Source organism: Microcebus murinus, chromosome 1, assembly GCF_040939455.1.
Source record: "Microcebus murinus isolate Inina chromosome 1, M.murinus_Inina_mat1.0, whole genome shotgun sequence".
NCBI lineage: Eukaryota > Metazoa > Chordata > Mammalia > Primates > Cheirogaleidae > Microcebus > Microcebus murinus.
Window position 1 is genome coordinate 163,067,217 of NC_134104.1, and position 21,761 is coordinate 163,088,977.

The 21,761-nt window shown below is 40.6% G+C and overlaps 1 protein-coding gene across 8 annotated transcripts in view; it reads left to right on the forward strand.

The window, feature by feature from the left end:
* The window catches only part of PXK (PX domain containing serine/threonine kinase like), an 85,531-nt gene that overhangs the window by 34,712 nt on the left and 29,058 nt on the right, over positions 1–21,761 (forward strand). For all 8 annotated transcript variants that reach the window (XM_012789355.3, XM_012789356.3, XM_020280401.2 and 5 more), the window contains exons 3-6: positions 2,868–2,915; positions 13,619–13,805; positions 20,649–20,726; positions 21,223–21,296. In XM_012789355.3, coding sequence (XP_012644809.2) covers positions 2,868–2,915; positions 13,619–13,805; positions 20,649–20,726; positions 21,223–21,296 — 387 coding nt within the window. The remainder of the gene's footprint in view (positions 1–2,867; positions 2,916–13,618; positions 13,806–20,648; positions 20,727–21,222; positions 21,297–21,761) is intronic.

The following is a 21,761-nucleotide window of genomic DNA, read 5'->3' on the forward strand; positions in this document are numbered from 1 at the left end:
GCTTTGTTTTCTTCAGTGGTGGTCTCAGAGAAAAAAGACTTTCTGGACAGATCTAGAGATCCTTCCCATCCCAGTTGACTTGAAGAGCGTGGCTAAATTCTGTATAGGGGCCATTTTTTTCCTGTCCTAGTCATTATAATTACACCCCTCAGCCCTTCCCCTCATCCAAAAATCCTACCTTGTCTTTCACAGCCCAGCTCAAACCTTAAGCAGTCTCCGACCACAGTGGCACACACTTGGTCTTTTCTTTGCCTGAAATTTCAAACTGCTTTTTGTTTGAATAATTATTATATTGAACATCTATTGAGCACTTATTAAGTGTTCAGGACTGGTTCAAGCACATTAATTCACTTGACCCTTTAAAAACAGTCCCTGGCTGGGCGAGGTGGCTCATGCCTGTAATCTTGACATTCTGGGAGGTCAAGGAGGGAGAATCACTTGAGCTCAGGAGTTCAAGACCAGCCTAAGTAAGATCGAGACCCTGGGTGCAGTGGCATGCACTTGTAGTCCCAGCTACTTGGGAGGCTGAGGCAGGAGGATCGCTTGAGCCCAGGAGTTTGAGGTTGCAGTGAGCTATGATGACGGCACTGCACTCTAGCCAGGGCAACAGAGCAAGACTGTCTCAAAAAAAAAAAAAAAAAAGTCCTATATGGTAGTATTATCCCCCTGTTACATGTAAGAGGTAAGTAACTTGTCACACCTAGATCATTGGCAGAACAGAGTTGGCATTCATATATTCTTTGTGGTTAACCACTGTCCAGTCTTTTGCTTCTCGGTTCTTATAAGGGATGGGCTTATATTTAACTTTTTGATGTGTATTTGGCAAGCAGGGCCAACAGCAGTGTCTTGCCAGAAAAATCAACCCTTGATGCAGTTTTCTAGATCCATTACATTAGAAACCTGGGTCATATAGACTCTTGGGCCCCATCCTAGGTATACTGATTAGATTCTCTGTGGGTGGGGTTGGTATAATACTATTGATACCTTTCCTTCCCCATTGTAAGTATCATGGCCAACACTCCTATAACAAAAGGCATGTTAACAAGGGAAAGCACGACAGATTTATTTAATTAAAGTTTTACATGCTATAGTAGCCTTTAGAAATGAAGATCCAAAAACCCAGTAAAAATGGAAAACTGTCCATTTTTATGCTTAGATTTGATAAAGAATGGACAGCTATGTAGAAATATGATTGGACAAAAAGGGTATGAGCTAATGGTAATAGACTGAGGGGGGTAGAGGGGTGACCTAGCAAGACTTGTCTGTCTAGATTCTTCTTGACCTCGCTGTGTAACAGTCCATCCTCCTAGTATGGGAGGACTCTAGGAGGGAGGATACATACTCCCGTAGTATGGGAGGATACATACTCCCTAGGTATGGGGCAGCACCCTTTTGGAATGAGGGTCTTCAGGGAAGAAGGAAGAGAGTGACCTTTCTAAGTTTTATGGCTTGTTTTGGGAGAGAGGAGTTCTAGTTTCTATGACTGCCTTGAGGAAGAGGGATTCTGGTTTCTGTGACTCGCTTCGGGGAAGATATAGGGGCTGGAGAAAAGAGGGCAGAAGGCCAGAAAGACCTTGCTTTTGAGGGCTTCTAATCTCCCTTAGTGCAAAGTACTGAGACTACCAAAATGGCATACTTTGGGGCAGCATTTTCTGAGCCCCAGCAGGTAATCTCCAGGTAATTCTTTTGCACACTAACATTTGAAAATCACCGATAAAGTATGAAGATAAACTATTTATTGTAAAGCAAAATAATTTCCTTGATTTGAGCCAGAAGAGCTAGTAGAATTTTTTTTTTTTAGCGTATTATGGGAGTACAAGTGTTAAGGTTACATATATTGCCCATGGCCCCCTCCACCCTCCAGTAAGAGCTTCACACGTGTCCATCCCCCAAATGTTGTACATCTTACTCATTGTGGTTGTATATACCCATCCCTTCCTCCCCACTCCCACCCTCCCAACACCCGATAAATGTTATTCCTGTATGTCCACTTAGGTGTTGATCCATTAATACCAATTTACTGGTGAGTACATGTGGTGCTGGTTTTTCCATTCCTGAGATACTTCACTTAGTAGAATGGGCTCCAGCTCTATCCAGGAATATACAAGAGATGCTATATCACCGTTGTTTCTTAAAGCTGAGTAGTACTCCATGGTATACATATAGCACATTTTATTAATCCACTCATGAACTGATGGGCACTTGGGTTGTTTCCACAGCTTTGCAATTGTGAATTGTGCTGCCATAAACATTCGAGTGCAGGTGGAGCTAGTAGAATTTGACATTGAATCAATGACATCAGTACAACTAAGAAAGAATATGTAGGCATTGGAAGGCGGACTGTCTGCCGAGAGGGAAAGCCTGGGGAATCGGTGACGTGCGACAGCTTTGCCTGCAGGTTTAGTCCAGTCTCCAGAGTGGTGGGGTCTCAACTGGAGGAAGTTTTATCCAGAGCAGAGGTGTCTCCCTCCTTTTGCTTTGATTCCATGTTCAGTAAAACTTTTTAAAAAAAAATTTGTAAATCATTCATCTTCACCTTCACCTGATTCATCATCACCTGGTTAATAAGAAAGATATTTGAAGGGCTATTCACCCTGGATACAAATACTTTCACCTATTGATGTCTTGTGAGTTTAGTTGGCATTAACCAGTTTCCTCTTGGCCCAGCCAACTCTGAGGCACTGCTAGGTCTTTTTTTCGGTCCTGTCAAGTTAAACAAGTTAAGCACCAGTTATAAGCCCTACTGCCCTTAGCACAGTGCCTTAGCTCTAGAGTACCAATATTACTAATGTTAGTAAATATTAAATAAGGAAATGAAAATAGATGGTCTTTGCTGAATCAAAACACCACTGTCTTGTCTCTTACAGATTGTTAGAAGATACAGTGACTTTGATTTGCTGAACAACAGCTTGCAGGTAACTGTTTTAAAACTCCAGTGATACATGTTGATTGCTTAGGGTGTCTCAGAAACTGGTTGGAAATGCCAGTATTAGGAACAAGAAATGAGCACATTGCCCTGGCAAGAAAGATAAATTCATACTTTAAGCAGTTGATGTGTGGCTCTAAAAATAAACTTTTGGGAGTAAACATGTGATTTATAATTAATAGTCACCTTGCAACTGAGTACCTTTGTGACAGACTGTATCCTTACCATAATCATAGGATGCTGAAGTATTATCTCCTTTTCATAGATTAGGAGTGATGAAGTGGATTGCTAGTTGGGGCTGGGACTCTCTCAGACTCTCCTCTGAATTGGGCTCACAGGCAGCAATGCAGATGCACTCTCCAACAGTAACTGTAGAGACTCGGCACTTTCGGTTTAACTATTTTCCTCCTAAATATGTATTTTGCAATCCCTTTGATTTAAATATTTCTAACCTGATGGCCATAACGGAAGGAAGGACAAACTGCAAAATCTTTGTCTGGAAACACAGCCAGTGCGGTAGCGGTTGAAGGGTCCAAGGAGGCTTTCGCACCACGGGGAAGTGTTGGCAATACCAGCCGTGTCTTACCTGGCACACTGGTCTTCAGATACTGAGGATGACTGAAGACCATTGTACTGGTGTTGTACTGCAGGTTTGGTTGGTAACGTAAAACCCCTTTAATCTGAGCCAGAGTGCCTGACTGTGCCCAGCTCAGCCAGGAGGTAAAGAACCATTCTCTTCATTGGTGAACTGCAACGAGCCATCATCACTTACTCGGAGTCACCTCTGATCTTGTCTACAAAGGTCAGGAGGACTGTGGGCTAGGAGGGAGCATAATGCTTCCTTTCCTTCAAAAGGCTATGTTTTGTTGATCAGACTTTTTAGCATTTTTAGAGCCCAAACTTTAATGTTACTTACAACACTGCTGAAAGCACGAATGCCTTATTTTCCTTCTGGAGGAATTGGTATGACCTGTTTAAATCTGCAGATAGAATATTGGCAGGGATTGTATTCTCCTCATTGTCAAGTTTAATTGGTTTTAATTTTGGATTTTAATAGCATTGTGTCTTTGCACTCAGACAAAAACTGGGCCCATGATGATGTTGTAGATAAAGCAACAATGTACAGTTTGTTCCAGCAGCTAATTTTCTCCTTAGTCCCCCTTCCCTGATGCAGTGGCCCCCAGGACATTTCCACACTGGTGCAAGCATTTGGGAGTTAACACTGGGCCTAGTAAGTGTTTCTACATTTATGCAGAGGTGGACCTCTGCCCAGTGTTAAAGAAGGGGGAGTGATCTTTGTATAATGTCATTCAGCCAGAGCTGAGTAAGGATTGTAGGAGAAATATTTATGAAATTGAGATTGCCTAGACCTGGTTTCTGAGAATAGAGTGTGGGGAAGAGGGTTTTATATCTCATTTGCTCATACTTTGGCAATATGAGGTTGAACCTCCACAACTACTCACTTATGGCTTTTTTTCTTTTGTTTGTTTCTTTCTTTCTTTTTTCTTTTTTTTTTTTTGAGACAGGGTCTTGCCTTGTTTTCAGGGCTGGAGTGCAGTGGCATCAGCGTAGCTCACTACAACCTCAAACTCCTGGGTGCAAGCAATCCTCCTGCCTTAGCAGGAGTAACTAGGACTACAGGCACACACCACCATGTCCAGCTAATTTTTTTGTTTTTTGTAGAGATAGGGTCTTGCTATGTTGCTCAGGCTGGTCTTGAACTCCTGAGCTCAAGTGATCCTCCTGTCTTGGCCTCCCAAAGTGCTAGGATTACAGGAGTGAGCCACTGCGCCCGGCCCACTTATGGTCTTTTTGATATAATAAATTTTATTCTTGTTTCTGTGTAATTTTACCTTTTAAAATGGTCACTTTCAGGCTAATGCCTATAATCTCAGCATTTTAGGAAGCCAAGGTGAGAGGATCACTTGAGGCCAGGAGTTCTAGACAAGCCAGGGCAACATAGCAAGACTTTGTCTCTCTAAAAAACAAACAAACAAAAAATTAGCTAGGCATGGTGGCACATACTTATAGTCCTAGCTAATCAGGAGGCTGAGGCAGGAGGATGGCTTGAGCCCAGGACATTGAGGTTATAGTGAACTATAATCACACCAGTATACTCCAGCCTGGGTGACAGAGCAAGACCGTGTCTGTAACAAAATAAATAACAAAGATTTAAAAACAATAATAAAAAGACACAACAGAGCTTGCTTCTGGTCTCTCTCACCACCACGAGAAGACGCAGGAAGATGGCCACCTGTGAATCAGCAGAGACCCTCGCCAGCCATGCTGTCGCCCTAATCTCAGACTTCCAGCCTCTACTGGAAGCAAACTTTTGTTGCTTATAAGCCACAGAGTCTATGATACTTTGTTATAACAACCCCAACTAATGAAGATGCTATTAAAATGCTATTATATAAAAATAAAATAAACTGGTCATTTTCGATGTGAATCTTATTTTCAAATGCAAATTTCCCCATGTATTGATGTTGGCTTGTGTTGGGCAGAATATGGCCAGACATCATTTCAGTGGGAGGTTTTTCTGGAACCAAGTAAACAAACAGAAGAAAGTATGTACAGCTTTTTGGCAACAAAATAATTTCAAAACAATCTTTATAAAACAGACCAAAAAGACTGAAAAGCCTCAGAATAAAACTGTGACCATGGTGTCCGATTACCCTTTTGACAGATGAATGAGTTCCTGCTGAAGAAAGAGAAATATAATACACATATGCAGAGTTGTCTGAGTCCAACAGGAGTGGAAAAAAAAGCAGAATGTAAAATTGCACATGCAATATAGTATAATTACATGCAACACTTAGAAAAAAAGGATTGGAAGTAAATATGCCAAAATGTTAGTGGTAATCCTCAGGTGGGGGGGATTATGAATTATATATTTTTTTCTGGTTCTTTATACTGTTCTGTTCTTTCCAAGTTCTCTACAAACAAAATGTGTAAGCTATATAATTAGAAAAATAGAAAAACTCTGTGTTTTCCAAACTTTTGATAGTGAGCATATTTTGTGGTAATGAGAAAGAAAAATCATCCCCTTATTTAAAATGCAACATCAAATTAGTAACGATGCAGGGAGACAGCTTACAATAATGAAAAAGAAAGAAGCAGGCGGTTGAAATGTTAGAACTGGGCAGAGAGGGAAACCCAGGCTCTGCGCCTTAGACTTGGCAAGGAAGCCAGGCTCTGCCCCTGACCAGCATTGAGACCTTGGCTCATTTCTTCTCTCTGGCCTCACTTTCCCCATCTGAAAAGAAGGGGTTGAACTAGATGACTTCTGAGGTGTCTTATAGTACAAATGTTTTGTGATTCGAATTTTGCTGCCCATTGTCGACCTTGGAATGACTTTACTTATGCCAGGGGGAAATTGGAACAATTAATGGTTTGTTGAGAGCTTAGAACTCCCTAGAATACTGGCTGGAATAGGGTTGAAGGCAGATCATTAAGACCTGATGATGGAAGTGAGTAAGGAGAGAGATGAAAAGATTGAATCTGGAGGTTTTCCCTCTAGATAAAAACTACTTTTCTGGAAACTATGATATAGTTTGTCATGTCATTTAGAGGCTTCTACTAGGTTAGCATAGGTCAAATCATGGGTTCTAGATCCTACTTTGGGAATCATTCCCCCTTTACTCGTCACTCGGCAGTTGTTATAAATGAAACTCAGGGACTTCTGGCTTTCTTGTTTTCTTTTCCTTCTGTTAATATAAGAAACTCAATATAGGGCACGTTAAAGAGGACAGGAAGCAAAAGTGAGACCATGAGATGTCCTGGCTGAAGTCATCAGTGTGGAGGTGTCCAGGAAACCAGTGGCTTAGTGACTTTATCATCCATGTGCTAGTATTCCTTTTCCTCCCTCCTAATTAGTCATTGGAGTTTTAAATTTTATATCCTGTAATTGGTAAGCATTTTAGAAATTCTAGGAAAAAGCTGAAATAGAAAATGTCTCTTGAATGCTAATCTTTTTTAAAAGGGAAGATTTCAAAGTAATATACATGTTGCATAGTTTGAATACTTTTATGAATATTTATTGTGAGATCATAAACTTAGGACAGGAGAACCACCTCCATTCTGTTTGACATTAGCAGGGACACTTTTTTTTGAGATAGTCTCACTCGGTCACCCTGGGTGGAGCGCAGTGTTGTTACCACTGCTCACAGCAACCTCAAACTCCTGGGCTCAAGTGATCCTTCTGCCTCAACCTCCCAAGTAGCTGGACTATAGGTATGTGCCACCATGCCCGTCTAATTTTTTCCATTTTTTTAGTAGAGACGGAGTGTTGCTCTTGCTTAGGCTGGTCTCAAACAATCCTCCCGCCTTGGCCTCCCAGGGTGCTAGGATTACAAGTGTGAGCCACCACGCCGGCAGTGACACTATAGCAGTGACACTATAATTGTAGCTGTTGGCGAAAGAAGCCTGTGTTTCACTTGATGATTAACCAGAACTGATGGGATGTCTGGCCAGATTAATACATTTTTCAAAGCAAAACGAAGCTTGAAAAAATAGATTGGTTGAAGCCACAAAGTTCAAAACAGGTACTTTATCAAATTCATTCTCACATTCCCACCATGAATGATAAATAGTCAAAATATTGGGATTTGAATGTGATTATATCAGACATGATACTATTCTGAGCAATGTGGGATTCATTTGGGTCTGTTGTTATATAGGTAATGCAGGCAAATCTGTTAATACTAGTTAGTGGTAATTTTTATTTTTATTTATTTATTTTTTTTTTAAGACTAGTCAAGTGCAGTAGTGAGGAGGGGGGAAAGTAGTAGAACAAGGAGTTCAATCTGTAACTGACTGTGAACAATCACGTGAGATAACTCACTACCTTCGGACCAGCCAAGTGGTAATTTTTAAAATCCTTGCTGCCTTTATAATCAGTTTGATAAACAAAAGGGATTTTCTTTATTTGTTAATTGAAAAAAGTAGCAAATGAACACTGTCAACATTTTATAGTGGAGAAATAAAAATTAACCAAACTTCTCCCAGAGGTGGCTGTTGTTAAGCATTAAGCAGTTGGTGTGAATCCATTTAGACATTCTTGTGTCTATATAACCATATCCCTGGACTTATACAGCAGGACTTTGAATAACATCATTTCATTCAACAACGTTTGGTTGTAACATTGATGAGAAAAAAAATCGATTCCTGGCAGGGGCCATTATCTGAGTGGAGTTTGCACATTCTCCGCATGTCTGCATGGGATTTCTCCGGGTGCTCCAGTTTCCTTCCACATCCCAAAGATGTACAGGTTAGGTGAACTGGCATGTCTACATGGGCCCAGTCTGAGTGAGTGTGGGTGTCAGTGCGCCCTGCAATGGAATGGCACCCTATCCAGCCTGGGTTCCTGCCTTTAACCCTGACCTGCCAGGATAGGCTCTGGCTACCTGTGACCCTGAACTGGGAAAATGGAGTAAATAATTATCTTGTTTTTATTAATCTTTCTTAAATGTATGTATAGCATGCATTTATTTTAATGTTTAATATTAGAAGTGTTTTGGGTCTTTAGTTAGAAATTTGGTAATGTTTTGTGACCAGAAATATGCCATAGGAACTTAACTGCTGTTTATATCAATTAGTCTATAGTAATTTTGGTTATGGTATTTGTTCTGCTTAAAGTCAGTTTCCAAGAACCTATAGATTACACTAAGGGAGGACTTACTGTACACAGATACACACACACATAAATGAGATAATATTCTGCAGCTTCATAAAATGGTTTTAAGAAAGATATATCAGTCCAGGCTCGGTGGCTCACGCCTGTAATCCTAGCACTCTGGGAGGCCGAGGTGGGAGGATCGCTCAAGGTTAGGAGTTCAAAACCAGCCTGAGCAAGAGCGAGATCCCGTCTCTACTAAAAATAGAAAGAAATTAATTTGTCAACTAAAAAAATAAAATAATTATATATATACATATATATAAATATAAATTAGCCAGGCATGGTGGACATGCCTATAGTCCCAGCTACTCAGGAGACTGAGGCAGTAGGATTGCTTGAGCCCAGGAGTTTGAGGTTGCTGTGAGCTAGGCTGATTCCACGGCACTCTAGCCCAGACAACAGAGTGAGACTCTGTCTTAAAAAAAAAGAAAGAAAGAAAGAAAGATATATCAGTTGTGTTTTAGGTAATATATTAACCTTGGTTGAATACTTCATGCACCTGAACATAAAAAATAAAATAAAAAATTATTGGCTCAGGGCCAGGCGCAGTGGCTCACACCTGTAGTCCTAGCATTCTGGGAGGCCGAGGCGGGCGGATCGCTCAAGGTCAGCAGTTCAAAACCAGCCTGAGCAAGAGCAAGACCCTGTCTCTACTAAAAAAAATAGAAAGAAGGCCGGGCGCTGTGGCTCACGCCTGTAATCCTAGCTCTTGGGAGGCCGAGGCGGGCGGATTGCTCAAGGTCAGGAGTTCAAAACCAGCCTGAGCAAGAGCGAGACCCCGTCTCTACTATAAATAGAAAGAAATCAATTGGCCAACTGATATATATATAAAAAATTAGCCGGGCATGGTGGCACATGCCTGTAGTCCCAGCTACCTGGGAGGCTGAGGCAGAAGGATCGCTCGAGCCCAGGAGTTTGAGGTTGCTGTGAGCTAGGCTGACGCCACGGCACTCACTCTAGCCTGGGCAACAAAGCGAGACTCTGTCTCAAAAAAAAAAAAAAAAATAGAAAGAAATTAATTGGCCAACTAAAAATATATAGAAAAAGTTAGCTGGGCATGGTGGCACATGCCTGTATTCCTAGCTACTCGGGAGGCTGAGGAAGGAGGATTGCTTGAGCCCAGGAGTTTGAGGTTGCTGTGAGCTAGGCTGATGCCATGACACTCTAGCCCAGGCAACAAAGCGAGACTCTGTCTCAAAAAAAAAAAAAAATTATTAGCTTGGATGTGGAATAGTTGAGTGATTTACTTTCTTTATTAAGTATGCATTTTATTTAGCTAATAAAGAAACTGCTATTAGATAAAGCCTAATTGAGTAAGCCTAATTGAGCCTAATATGAGTAAGGAAAATGACCTGAAACCTTAAGTGTCTTATTTGGAAATGAATTATGCCATGATAGTAAATTTAAATATGCTCTGACAATTTTCATAATTATGTTGGAGAAATAAGGCAATTTAGAATTGTCAGACAACCTTTTCATCTTGTCCAGTATCAAGTTCAAGGTCTTTATTTGACTGCATCATTGTTGTTTGAAAAATATAGAGTGGAACAGTCTAAGTTAGGTTTGCCCACATGAGTGGTTTAAATTACATCCTTTTCTGAATTCAAGATGCCCTTCTCTTTAGCTCTTACCCTCTATCAATGCACATGCCACTGGACTGCTCTAATATAAGCACAAGTGTAGAATAGCACTACTCTTTGAAAGTGACTTTGCTAATTAAATTAAAATGCCAATTTGATGCTTTGTTTTTAAAGTTCAAAAAATAAACTCAAAGTTTTAAGTGCTCTGGAAAATGATAGTAGATTGAGCATCTGTATTTACTTTTCCTCTGTCCCCAAACCACTCTAAAACAATAAATAGTAAATTGACTTTATACACACACACACACACACACACACTCATACACCCTCAAGAATAAATAGAATGGGAGAGGTAAAAACTGCAACAAAACATTTTAAGCTGAAACTCCAGTGGGTGAAAGCTAATTAATTAAGGAGATATAGAAAAGCATAATTCTGAGATGGGAAGCAGATAATTCTATGGGTCCCAATTTATGTTATAGAACCTCCAAAGAGTTCAGCCAGTGGCAGCACCAAGGTGAGGAGAAGGTCAAGCTAGAATCAGGAGTTGAAAGTCTGTCTAAGAAGCAGATTCCCAAATTTCCCACATCTGAGCAACTTATACCTGCCCTCCTCCCTCTAGTAAAACTGGAAGTTATTCTCTGGGGAGGGAAAAACACTCTTTAGGCTGGAGAATTCGCACACAGTTGAAAACATTTACATAATGTACATGAGCACTCACTCTCCTGATCCCACAAACCTCCTTCCTCTTAGCTCCAGAGTTCTGGCAGTCAGGCTTTGACCCCCCAGGAAGGAGACTAGAAGATTCTTTTGGGGGGAATCTTCCCAGCCACATAGGAAAGAGCTAAAGGCTCCTGCAATGAAACAGCTGAGTGGGGGCATCCGATAAGATAAAGCCTACGGTAGGTAAGCCCCAGCTACTCACCAGAGGTCCCAGTCAGGTCTTGGTGCTCCAGTCTTAAATGTGAACAGATAACCAAGGATCCAGATTCCTACAGAACACTTATTATTTCAATGTTCTGATTGGATTTGAACTTCATTTAAAGAGTATATAGATATGTAACTAGTCTGATCAGCTGCTAATATATTTTGATATCCCTTTATTTTTATACCTAAGAACCAGTTCACTTTTTCTCCATGTTCCATATTTATCTTTGGTAACATTTTGCCATGTTCTTCCTCATCTGTTTCTGAAGCATTAGTGTTTCCACCTGCTTGGTGTAAGTTGGCTCTTTTAGTTTTCTTCCTCTGGTTATATTTTGTAGGACTCTTCTGTTTTTTTCTAAATTCCACTGCTCACATCCCACAACATTATCTTCCCATCATTTCTGACAGAAAATAGACCTGGGATACCCCCAAAGTGTGGCCCTTAAATGCCAGTTCCTGTTCATACCTGACTCCCACTATGAAACATTTTAACATGAAAGATAGCAACCCAAACAAATAGCAAAAAACGAACCTCCAAGAAGCAGAAAGTTGTAGTAAGAAGAATGTTTCAGGCACATCAGAAAGGCTTTTATAATCTTAGTGAGATAAGAAATTGCATTACTCTTCAGGTCGTATATGGTGAAAAAATAAAAAATAAAAAAAAAAAGAGAAAAAAAAGAAATTGCATTACATTCAGGATGATGCTATTAAGGAAAAAAAGAAAAAGAATAGAAAAGAGCACGTGAGGCTCATGCCTCTAATCCTAGCACTCTGGGAGGCCAAGGCAGGAGGATCGTTCAAGGTCAGGAGTTCAAAACCAGCAAGAATGAGACCCCTTCTCTACCTAAAATAGAAAGAAATTAATTGGCCAACTAAAAATATATAGAAAAAATTAGCCAGGTATGGTGGTGCATGCCTGTAGTCCCAACTACTCTGGAGGCTGAGGCAGGAGGATTGCATGAGCCCAGGAGTCTGAGGTTGCTGTGAGCTAGGCTGACACCATGGCACTCTAGCCTAGGCAACAGAGTGAGATTCTGTCTCAAAAAAGGTGGGGAGGAGGTTAAAAAAAGAAAAGAGCACTTAAAAATAAAAAAATAATAGAAGTGAAAACTCTTTAGAAGGGCTGAAAGGTAAAGGAAATATCTTTTTTAAAGAAGATAGAAAATAGGAAAGATAAGAAAATTAGAGGACCAGTCCAGGAGGTCCAACACTGAAAAATAGGGGTTCCAAATAAAGCAGAGGTTCCAAAAGAAAGCAGAGGGCATGGAGGGGAAGAAATAATGACCTAATGCAAGAAAATACCAAAGAACTTAAGGATATTAGTTTCTAGCTCGAAAGGGCCGAGGATTCAGCATAAAGGATGAAAACAGATTTACATAAAGGCACATGAAATTCACAAACTTAGGCCAAAGAGAAACAACAACAACAAAACAGGATCAATAATCAATATACTTCAAGCTTTGACAGCAACACTGTAAACTAGAAGACAGTAAAGTAGTTCTTAAAAGTTCTGAAGAAAAAGTATTTCCAACATAGTATTCCACATCAAGACTAGCTATAAATCAAGTGTAAGGGGAGAATAAAGACATTCTTATACATGCAAGCTTTCAAAATATTTATCTCCCTTGCTCTCCTTTTAAAAGATGATGAGAGGGTATGCTCCACCAAAAACAAGAGAGTTATATAAGAAAAAGGAAAGTATGGGATATAGAATGAGGTTCAGCAGGAGAAAGGCAGACGCACCTGCAGGATGACCATGAAAGGCGATCCCAGGACGCCAGCTCCGGAGCAGTGTAGGCCCACCAGCCCTGCTTGGAGCAGGCCAGTGGACTCCGGAAGGTACTCCTCAAGAAGATAAAATTGATATATCTGTGTAGCTGAGAGTCTGGAGTTGAATAGAGGACTAAAAAAAGACCACATGTTGGGAAGGAAAAGTAAACATAGCTCTTTAGCTCAGTTGTGAATATCATTTACGTAATGTAAATGTGAATATTGCACTACATAAAATTGCAACATAAGGATATCAGAAGGATTAGGGACAGGATGTCTGTGGTGTAAGGTCAGAATTGTGAAAGAGAACTTAATCCTCATCTTCTATGGGAAATTTACAGAAAATGCCTAAAAATGAAAAATCAAGATATAATAATATGAGCATCCCTCAATGTCAAAAGATTAGCTGAAAGAATTGAATGTGGCTGTCTTAGGGGACAGGGGTAGGTGGCAGGGATGGGCTGCCAATAATAAACTATTTCTTCTTGAAATTACATTCATGTATAACTTTAGTAAAAATAAAAATATGTATTTAAAAAATAAAGTTACTATGCTTAATATAGTATTTTATCAATTCTAAGATGTTCAGTTCTTTCACATTTTTATAATATCACTGCAATTAATGCATCTTAAAAATTATGCTGTCTTAGATATAATGAATTTGATCAGGATTTTGATATTGAATCTTATTTGTGGGTGGCATGAGTGTAATATCTTTTTGTTTGTTTGTTTGTTTAGATTGCAGGCCTAAGTCTACCTCTTCCTCCCAAAAAGTTGATTGGTAACATGGATCGTGAGTTCATAGCTGAGCGGCAGAAAGGTCTTCAGAATTATCTCAGTGTTATCACCACAAATCATATTTTGTCTAATTGTGAGCTGGTTAAGAAGTTTTTAGATCCAAACAACTATTCTGCAAACTACACTGGTAAGCAAAGAGATCTTTGAGCTGTGGTCACATGGCTAAAGAGGCACCACACTGCTGACAGCATGTGGGAGAAACTCTACTTCCAGATGGGGAAATTTGTTATAGGGCATTATCTATTTACTAAGACTTACTTAAATGCAGTTTATTATAGATGTATAAGAAGAAAATAATTTACTTCCAAAATGTTTGTAATGTCTGCACAGAAAAATGTGGAAGAGAAACTATTATGTCTGTGTACTTACAGTCTTGCCTTTATTATCTCCCCTGACAGAAGAGAGAGTAAATAATCCACAATAATGTATACAGTGATCCCAATTTGATTTGTATTTGTCTCTGTTTTTGTATATATAATATGTAGTGTGTCTGGTTTTCCTGGGAATTTAAACACAACACTGATTCAGAAGGGTCCTTTCTGTGTCTTCCCATTTGCCCCTGAGTGCAATGTATAGGAGGTAGTTCTCTTCCAGATCTTTCCAGAATCAGGGCAGCTGGCAAGGGCTCAGGTGGAAAGCACTTCTCTTCCAATACAGATCACACACAAAGCTGGCATCAAAACCTAAGCCTGATGTCAGCAGAATGAGAAACTAAATATTTAATACACTCTGGTGTGGCTTTGAAGAAACCAATAGAAACTTGTAGAACGGAACCAATGACTAGCATTTAACTGATTTGTTAAAAGCCAAACCAGGCTTTAGAGGCTTTGTAAGTGGAACTCTGGGTATTGTTAACTTCCTTGCTGAGAGGATAGATTGTATCAGATAATTGAGTTCTCAAGACATTGCCTTTGAAGTAATTAGGGGGAGGCACTTTTTATTCTGGCTTCAGAGAGGGGGAAATAGAGGCCTACTTGTCAGGCACCAAACTTTTCTGCATAGTAGAAAAACCTGGGGAGCTTTAAAAAATCCTAATGCCCGGGCTACATGCATGCAAATTAAGTCACGGCCTCTGTGGGTGTGGCCTGCAGTTGGAGAAGCCCCCCATGATTCCAGTGTCAGCCCTGTCTGGCAGCTGCAGCCCCTGAGGCTCTCTGCTGGCTGTGTGGCTCTCTGATCAGCAGCACTGGCGTACTGGGAGCTCCTGAAGTGTGGAGCTCAGTCCCCACCCAGGCCTCCTGAATCAGGATCTGAGTTTAACAAGGTCCCCAGGTGATCCGCATGCACTTGAAAGTGTGAGAAGCCTTGCTCTAGAACAGGCATCCTCGAACTACTGCCCGCGGGCCACATGCGGGTGTTTTTGCCTGTTTGTTTTTTTACTTCAAAATAAGATATGTGCAGTGTGCATAGGAATTTGTTCATAGTTTTTGTAAACTACAGTCCGGCCCTCCAGCGGTCTAAGGGACAGTGAACTGGCCCCCTGTTTAAAAAGTTTGAGGACCCCTGCTCTAGAACGTACCTGCCACTTTGTCATGGAAGTGTTGGTAGGCTAAGGAAAATGCCTTTCCACAATGTAACCAAAAGAAGGAAAGTTTATTTGAAACTCACATTTACTACAAGTTACAAAATTGAGCATTGAGTTGTTAACAAGGATTCCATTCTTCCCCCACTCATTTTTTGGTTCACATAAAATACATCACAGATAGGATTAGGGCTCTTGGGACAGTTCAGATTCTGTCAGAGTAGCATCTTTTGTGGCATTCATTTCTCCATACTTCACCATGATTGTTCCTAAAATTGTCAGACAGCAGGCCATCTGGATTGACTTATCAAATCAGCCCCAACCCAGCCCTGTTCAGTGGTTTGTCTACATCATTTCCTGAGAGTGCCTGCTAATGCTCTCCTGTGGGCAAGCGTCAGGGTTCGGCCGACACTGATGTGTGCACGCCTTGGGTTGGGGATACAGACACGCAGCAAATGTGCTCCCTGCTGTCAGGGAGCTTGTACCAGAGCTACACTGAGTCACATGGGGTCAGAGCTGAAAGAGGTCTTAGAGCAGATGTATCAAGACTAACCCTCTCTTTTTACAGATAAGCTAAACAAGTCCTCCAGTGAGGCAGGGCCTTACCTGGGGTTGCACACTGGTGTGACTTCAGTCTGGTCCGAGTGCTTTCAATTTAAAATGCTACTTGGCTACTGGAAGGTGGTCAGATCTTTGTATTTCTTTCTGTACCTCCCCACACGCTGCTGCAGTCCTTCATCTTCCCCTCCCTGTGCCCGGCATGGCAGATGGTCAGGAGTCCAAAGCAAATGTGGGCAGAGGTATAAAAGACCCCCAGAAGCTGCCCCCAGAACCAGAACCAGAACGAGTTCCCCTTTGAGTGAAATGTCAGGATTTGCCTCTAGGCTGACTCACCAGCCACCTCAGGAGAAGGAAGCACAGGCGCTAGCCTGGTGGAACCATTCCTGGCTCCCTGAGGGTCCCCTGCACACCTCCTAACTTGTGGCACTTCTCTAAGCAGGGCCAGCCACTTTTCTCTTTCCACGTGGATAATGTTTCTACCTCCTCTCATTTTCCAAACAGTCTGAGGTCACCACCAAGCGTCATTCACTTCAGCAGGATTTGAGTTCTGTGTTCAAGTGGTGGCCAAAATCAACAAAGCCACTTTTCCTGTTTATTGCTCTGACTGAGGTTGAGGGTGACTTATAGGAGGGGGACTGTGATGCCTTCCTGGTCCCCAGGGGATGGGTAACCAGGAGCTCTCAGGGGCTCTCTCTCCCTTGGGGCCCCAGCCTGGGATTGCTCAGTCTTTCTTTCTTTTTCTGGTTTTCTCCAAATGAGCAAATCCACAGAAAGGAAATGTCGGCTCTCAGTCTTCTGTGGAGTTGTGAGGTGTTCATTTGCATTTAAAAGTCTAGGCCAGGCGCAGTGGCTTGTGCCTGTAATCCTAGCACTCTGGGAGGCTGAGGCAGGAGGATTGCTTGAGGTCAGGAGTTTGAGACCAGCCTGAGCAAGAGTGAGACCTCGTCTCTTCTAAAAATAGAAACATTAGCCAGGTGTGGTGGTGTGCATCTGTAATCCCACCTACAAGAAAGGCTGAGGCAGGAGGATCACTTGAGCCCAGGAGTTTGAGGTTGCTGTGAGCTAGGCTGACGTCATGGCATTCTAGCCCAGGTGACAGAGTAAGACTCTGACTCAAAAAATAAATAAATAAATAAATAAATAAAAATGAAAAGTCTAACTGAAGGCCAGCTACTGTACAGGGAAAGCAGGTGTCTCCTAGTCATGGGGTGTTGAGAATCTTGCACCCGCCCTTATTTGTCTTATTAACAAGGCACTTCCATCATTGAAAAGCCTTACTGCACTGTAGCCATCTTCCCACCTCAAACCTTATACCCCCTTAGAGTAAAGGGGTTTTCATGTCCACACAAAAGTCATTTGGACCAGAAATCAAGAAGCCTGGATCCTGGTCCCAGCTTTGTCATCACTAGCATTTCCCCCTGTGGGTCTCAGGGTCCTGACATATAAAACAAGAGGTTGAGGAGGGGGAGGTGGACCAGGGAGCGTTGAAGTTTCCTTATAATCTTAAAACCCCAGTAATCTCTTGAATAGATAGGATAGTAATGGACTCCACGATAAAAGGAAGGAGGGATTGGGGTGGGGGCTATTTTCAGAATGAGAACAGGATGTTTTGGAGAGGTTCAGGCCTCTCTGCAACACGAACTGGAGGTCTGGTCCCCACTTCCAGGCCTGCAGGAGCCAGTGTTTGTTCTCTGCAGTCACTCCATGAGCTGGGATCTAGGAGGTCAAAGATTGCACACAGTGGGGGCACCGAGTACATCTGCGCTCTGCGGGAGGCACAGGATGGACTTGAGGCTTTGCTGTACATTTCCTGTCTCCAGCTTGTTTATCAGCGCTTTTTCTGAGTGTGCAGTTTTTCTGCATGTGTCAGTCAGTATTAAAAAAATAGAGGGCAGATACCTTCCTTTCCATGGAGTTCATGTTCTGATGGGAGGGAAGTTCCACATCCACTGAAAGTGTATTGAACCCTTTGTTCTTGCTTCATCAAATATTTATTGAGCACCTGCTATGTGCTCAATAGCAATAGGTTCCCCCACCCCCTACCCCAAGATACTTACTCAGGGAGATTGACAGGTGAAGGCTGTGGCAGGACAATAGGCAGCACCTTGGGGAAGAGGGCTGGGGCACAGGTGATCCAGACCTAAAGACGGAGGAAGGCTTCCAAGTAGAGGTGATACACAGTCTTGAGGGCTGAGTTGAAGTTAGCTAGGCCAAGAGTCAGGGTCCAGTGCTCCAGGCAGAGTAGCATGAGAAGAGAGAGAAGTATTTCCATATGGCTTTGGGCTTGACTTAAATTAAGATGTATCCTTCCAGCCAGAGTTTACAGTCAAGAGAAAGACAGTGGCCCTAATGCAGGACATACAGTGGGCAGTCCCCTCAGAGAGGAACAGACATAGCACTGGGAGTGTACAGAGGAGAGGGGTGGAGGGAGTCCTGGCTAGGGGAGCAGCAAATTTGGATTGAGCCTTGAAGGATAGATGGGTCAGATGGAAAATGCCAAGAAAGTAGGGACAGGCCAGTCTTTAGGGCCCATAATAAGCAAATCTCAGAGTATAGCGAGCCCCATCACACACACACTCTCTGTAGAGGATAAAACTGGAAAGGTAGGTTAAAGCCAGAGGTAGGTTGAGTACTAGGTTTTGAAGCTTGGTCTTGATTTGGTAAGGAAGTGGGGAGCCAATAAAGCCTTCTAAGCAGAGGAATAGATGTTTAGGATTGAAATATGTTGCTTGAGTCTGGGGAGGGAGGAGATTAATATTGGGAACATGGTAGTCATGTAGTTTATTTGACAATAAATCATAGTTCCATGGGAAGAAAATGGTCCTTTCTCAAATTCCCTGACCCCTAAGGTAAAAAAAAAAAAGGTTTTTTTCGATCCTTAGTTTATCAGTAACAAATCTAGAGAGTTCCATTTGTTCACAACTATTTTCTTGTTCCTAAAATAATGTATGGCACATAGTAGCATACAGTAAATATTGTTGAATAATGATTTTGTGGTGAATTATGAGTCACGGTTAGTTTTGAACAACTGTCCTTGCAGTCTCCTGGAATGACATTGTATGCATTAGAAAATTATTTTTCATGGTCTTTCTCAAAGTTGATATGAATAATTTTCACTTAATTTCCTTTTAAGTTTATCTATGTTGAAGTTATTATATTTGGGAAATACTAAAAACACTTTAGGCCGGGTGCGGTGGCTCATGCCTGTAATCCTAGCACTCTGGGAGGCTGATGCAGGCAGATGGTTCAAAGTCAGGAGTTCGAAACCAGCAAGAGCAAGACGCTGTCTCTACTAAAAATAGAAATTAATCGGCCAACTAAAAATATATAGAAAATTAGCCGAGCATGGTGGCACATACCTGCAGTCCCAGCTACTTGCAAGGCTGAGGAGTTTGAGGTTGCTGTGAGCTAGGCTGATGCCACGGCACTCTAGCCCAGAGAACAGAGTGAGACTCTGTCTCAAAAACAAACAAACAAACAAACAAACAAAAAACCACTTTATATTGGCACTAATTATAGTGGAGGTATAGGGTTCTTAGTGTTGACAATGAAAATTTATAGTTTCTGTTATACCCAGTCCCTCCAAATGGTTTGTCACATGTTGGGGTAGTTAGAACAAGGGTGAATGGAGCCAGTTTTGTATTTGGTCATTACATACTTTCTACTGAGCAGAAACCAAAGACACTTTACATATTCAATCAGTAAACAAGTAGCTAGTAAATTGTTTTCTTCTCCAAATCTCTTAACTCAAATTGTACGATAAAATATATAAAAATGATACTGTTTGCCAAGCTCTTGGGATGGTAATTTTAAACAAGGTCATTTTGACATATGTAGAACATTTCTACTGAATCTCTTATGCCTCACTAGTCTGCCTGGAATGTAATTAATGCTAGGCAGAAGTGAAATTCCACAGTGCGTTTGGAGGGTTGCTGTTTGCTTTCAAGGATCTGGAGTAGCTTCATTTACTTCCTGCGTTGAGGGGAAATGGCAAATTACAGATGTTGCTTTTTACAGGAAATGTAAAAGTAGTTATTCTGATAATTTCTTAATACAGTGACATTAAAGAACTTCCTCTTCTTGTTGTTGTCTTAAAAAGGGGAAATGTTCTCATAATAAATGAACACAAAAAGAAGGATGGATTTTTTTTCCAGTAAATAGGCACTCAGTGATTTCCCATAATAGATACATGTTGTTGCTGTACACTGGCTTTTATTTCCAATATGTGTTTAAGGATAATCATTTTTTTGTTGGTAAAAGCTATAATTCCATGAAGAATGAAGATGGGTTGGTTAAATATCATTTGGAACGACGTTAAATGCTGAATTCAGAATGTGTTTTGAGTTCTGGGCTTGGGTTGTAGTGTGGAGCATATATTGAATTCTTGGCTTTGACCAGTTAGTATACATATTTTAGATTTTCTAGTTTAACAAAATATATTTTTCACATTATTAATAATTATGCTTTTTAAAATATACTTTTAATTTTGGAATAATTTTAGATTTACTTAGAAGTTGGAATGATAGTACAGAGAGTTTCCATATACTTTTCACCCAATTTCCCCTAATGTTAACATCTTATATAACCATGGTACATTTATCAAAACTAAGAAATTAATATTAACATGTTACTAATAACTACAGGCTTTATTCAGATATTTACCAGTTTTTCTACTAACGTGCTTTTTCTAGTCCACGATCCAATCTAAAATCCCACATTGCTTTTAGTTTGTGTTCATATATATATATACACACACACACATATATAGTAATTAAGTTTTTTAAGAAGGTAATAGACTATAAGGATTTCATTTACAAGAATAATATTTTAAGCATATGGTTGTTTCCTGATATGTTTGACTAATGAGTTTCTAAAATGTCATTGCAGAGATTGCCTTACAACAGGTTTCCATGTTCTTCCGATCAGAACCAAAGTGGGAGGTGGTAGAACCATTGAAAGACATAGGTGAGAAACTGGCGTGCTCATTCTGTTAAAAAGACAGATCACAGAACTGGATTCTTAGTCATGCTTTCTAATATGTATCCCAAGAACACTCTTGAATCCAGGTGACTTCTTTTTCTTTTTGCCTCCCTACTGCTTGAAGATACCATCCTTAACTTTTAATACTTAATGAATCCTGGTTAAAGGATCAGAGGATTTGGATAGTAGTAACTTTCAGAACTACCATTCATTCCTCATTTATCTTTTTTTACTAAATCCAAATTGAAGTGCTGTTTTCCTACTATTTCCATGAATATAGTAATTTCTTTATTTTTTTTTAGTGTAACTTTATTGTTTTTTTAGTGTAACTTTTCCTATGCCCACATTATCAAATGGTTCTTTTATTGGTGCCTACATAGCTGTGGATAATACTGCCAAACTTAATTTTTATTTACTTAATGAAATATATCAATTATTGCAAAATTATGCAGCTATTAACACATTTCTGCTTCTATGGCAGGTTGGAGGATAAGGAAGAAATACTTCTTGATGAAGATTAAAAATCAGCCAAAGGAACGGCTAGTGTTAAGCTGGGTAAGCTAGTTTTTTTTGTTTGTTTTTTGTTTTTCCTTCAGTCTTATTTTAGGGGCTTTAGATGGGTTAATGGATGCAGATTTGACAGAAGAAGGACAAAATTGTACTGTGCTATTAAGTGATGATGTAAAGGCTTCCTTGGTCTCACATCAAAGGAGAGTCATTTTAAGTCACTTTGCTATGCATTGGATTATATAGATGTAATTATATTTGGTCAATGACTAAACATTTGGAAAGAAATAGTAATAGGTTAAAATAGATCCTGGAATCTCTTTAGGGTTGACAGTTTTGGAGTTTACCTCCAAAAAATACTTGAGCATTACTTTATCTCTTTATTTTGGGAATTTTAGTGATATATTTGGTTAATGGAATTAGATAAGATTATAGTTAAGTCCTAGTATTTTTATATACTACTCTCCAGAAAGGTCTTGAGGCAGCACAACTTGGTGTGATTTTCATCTTTGG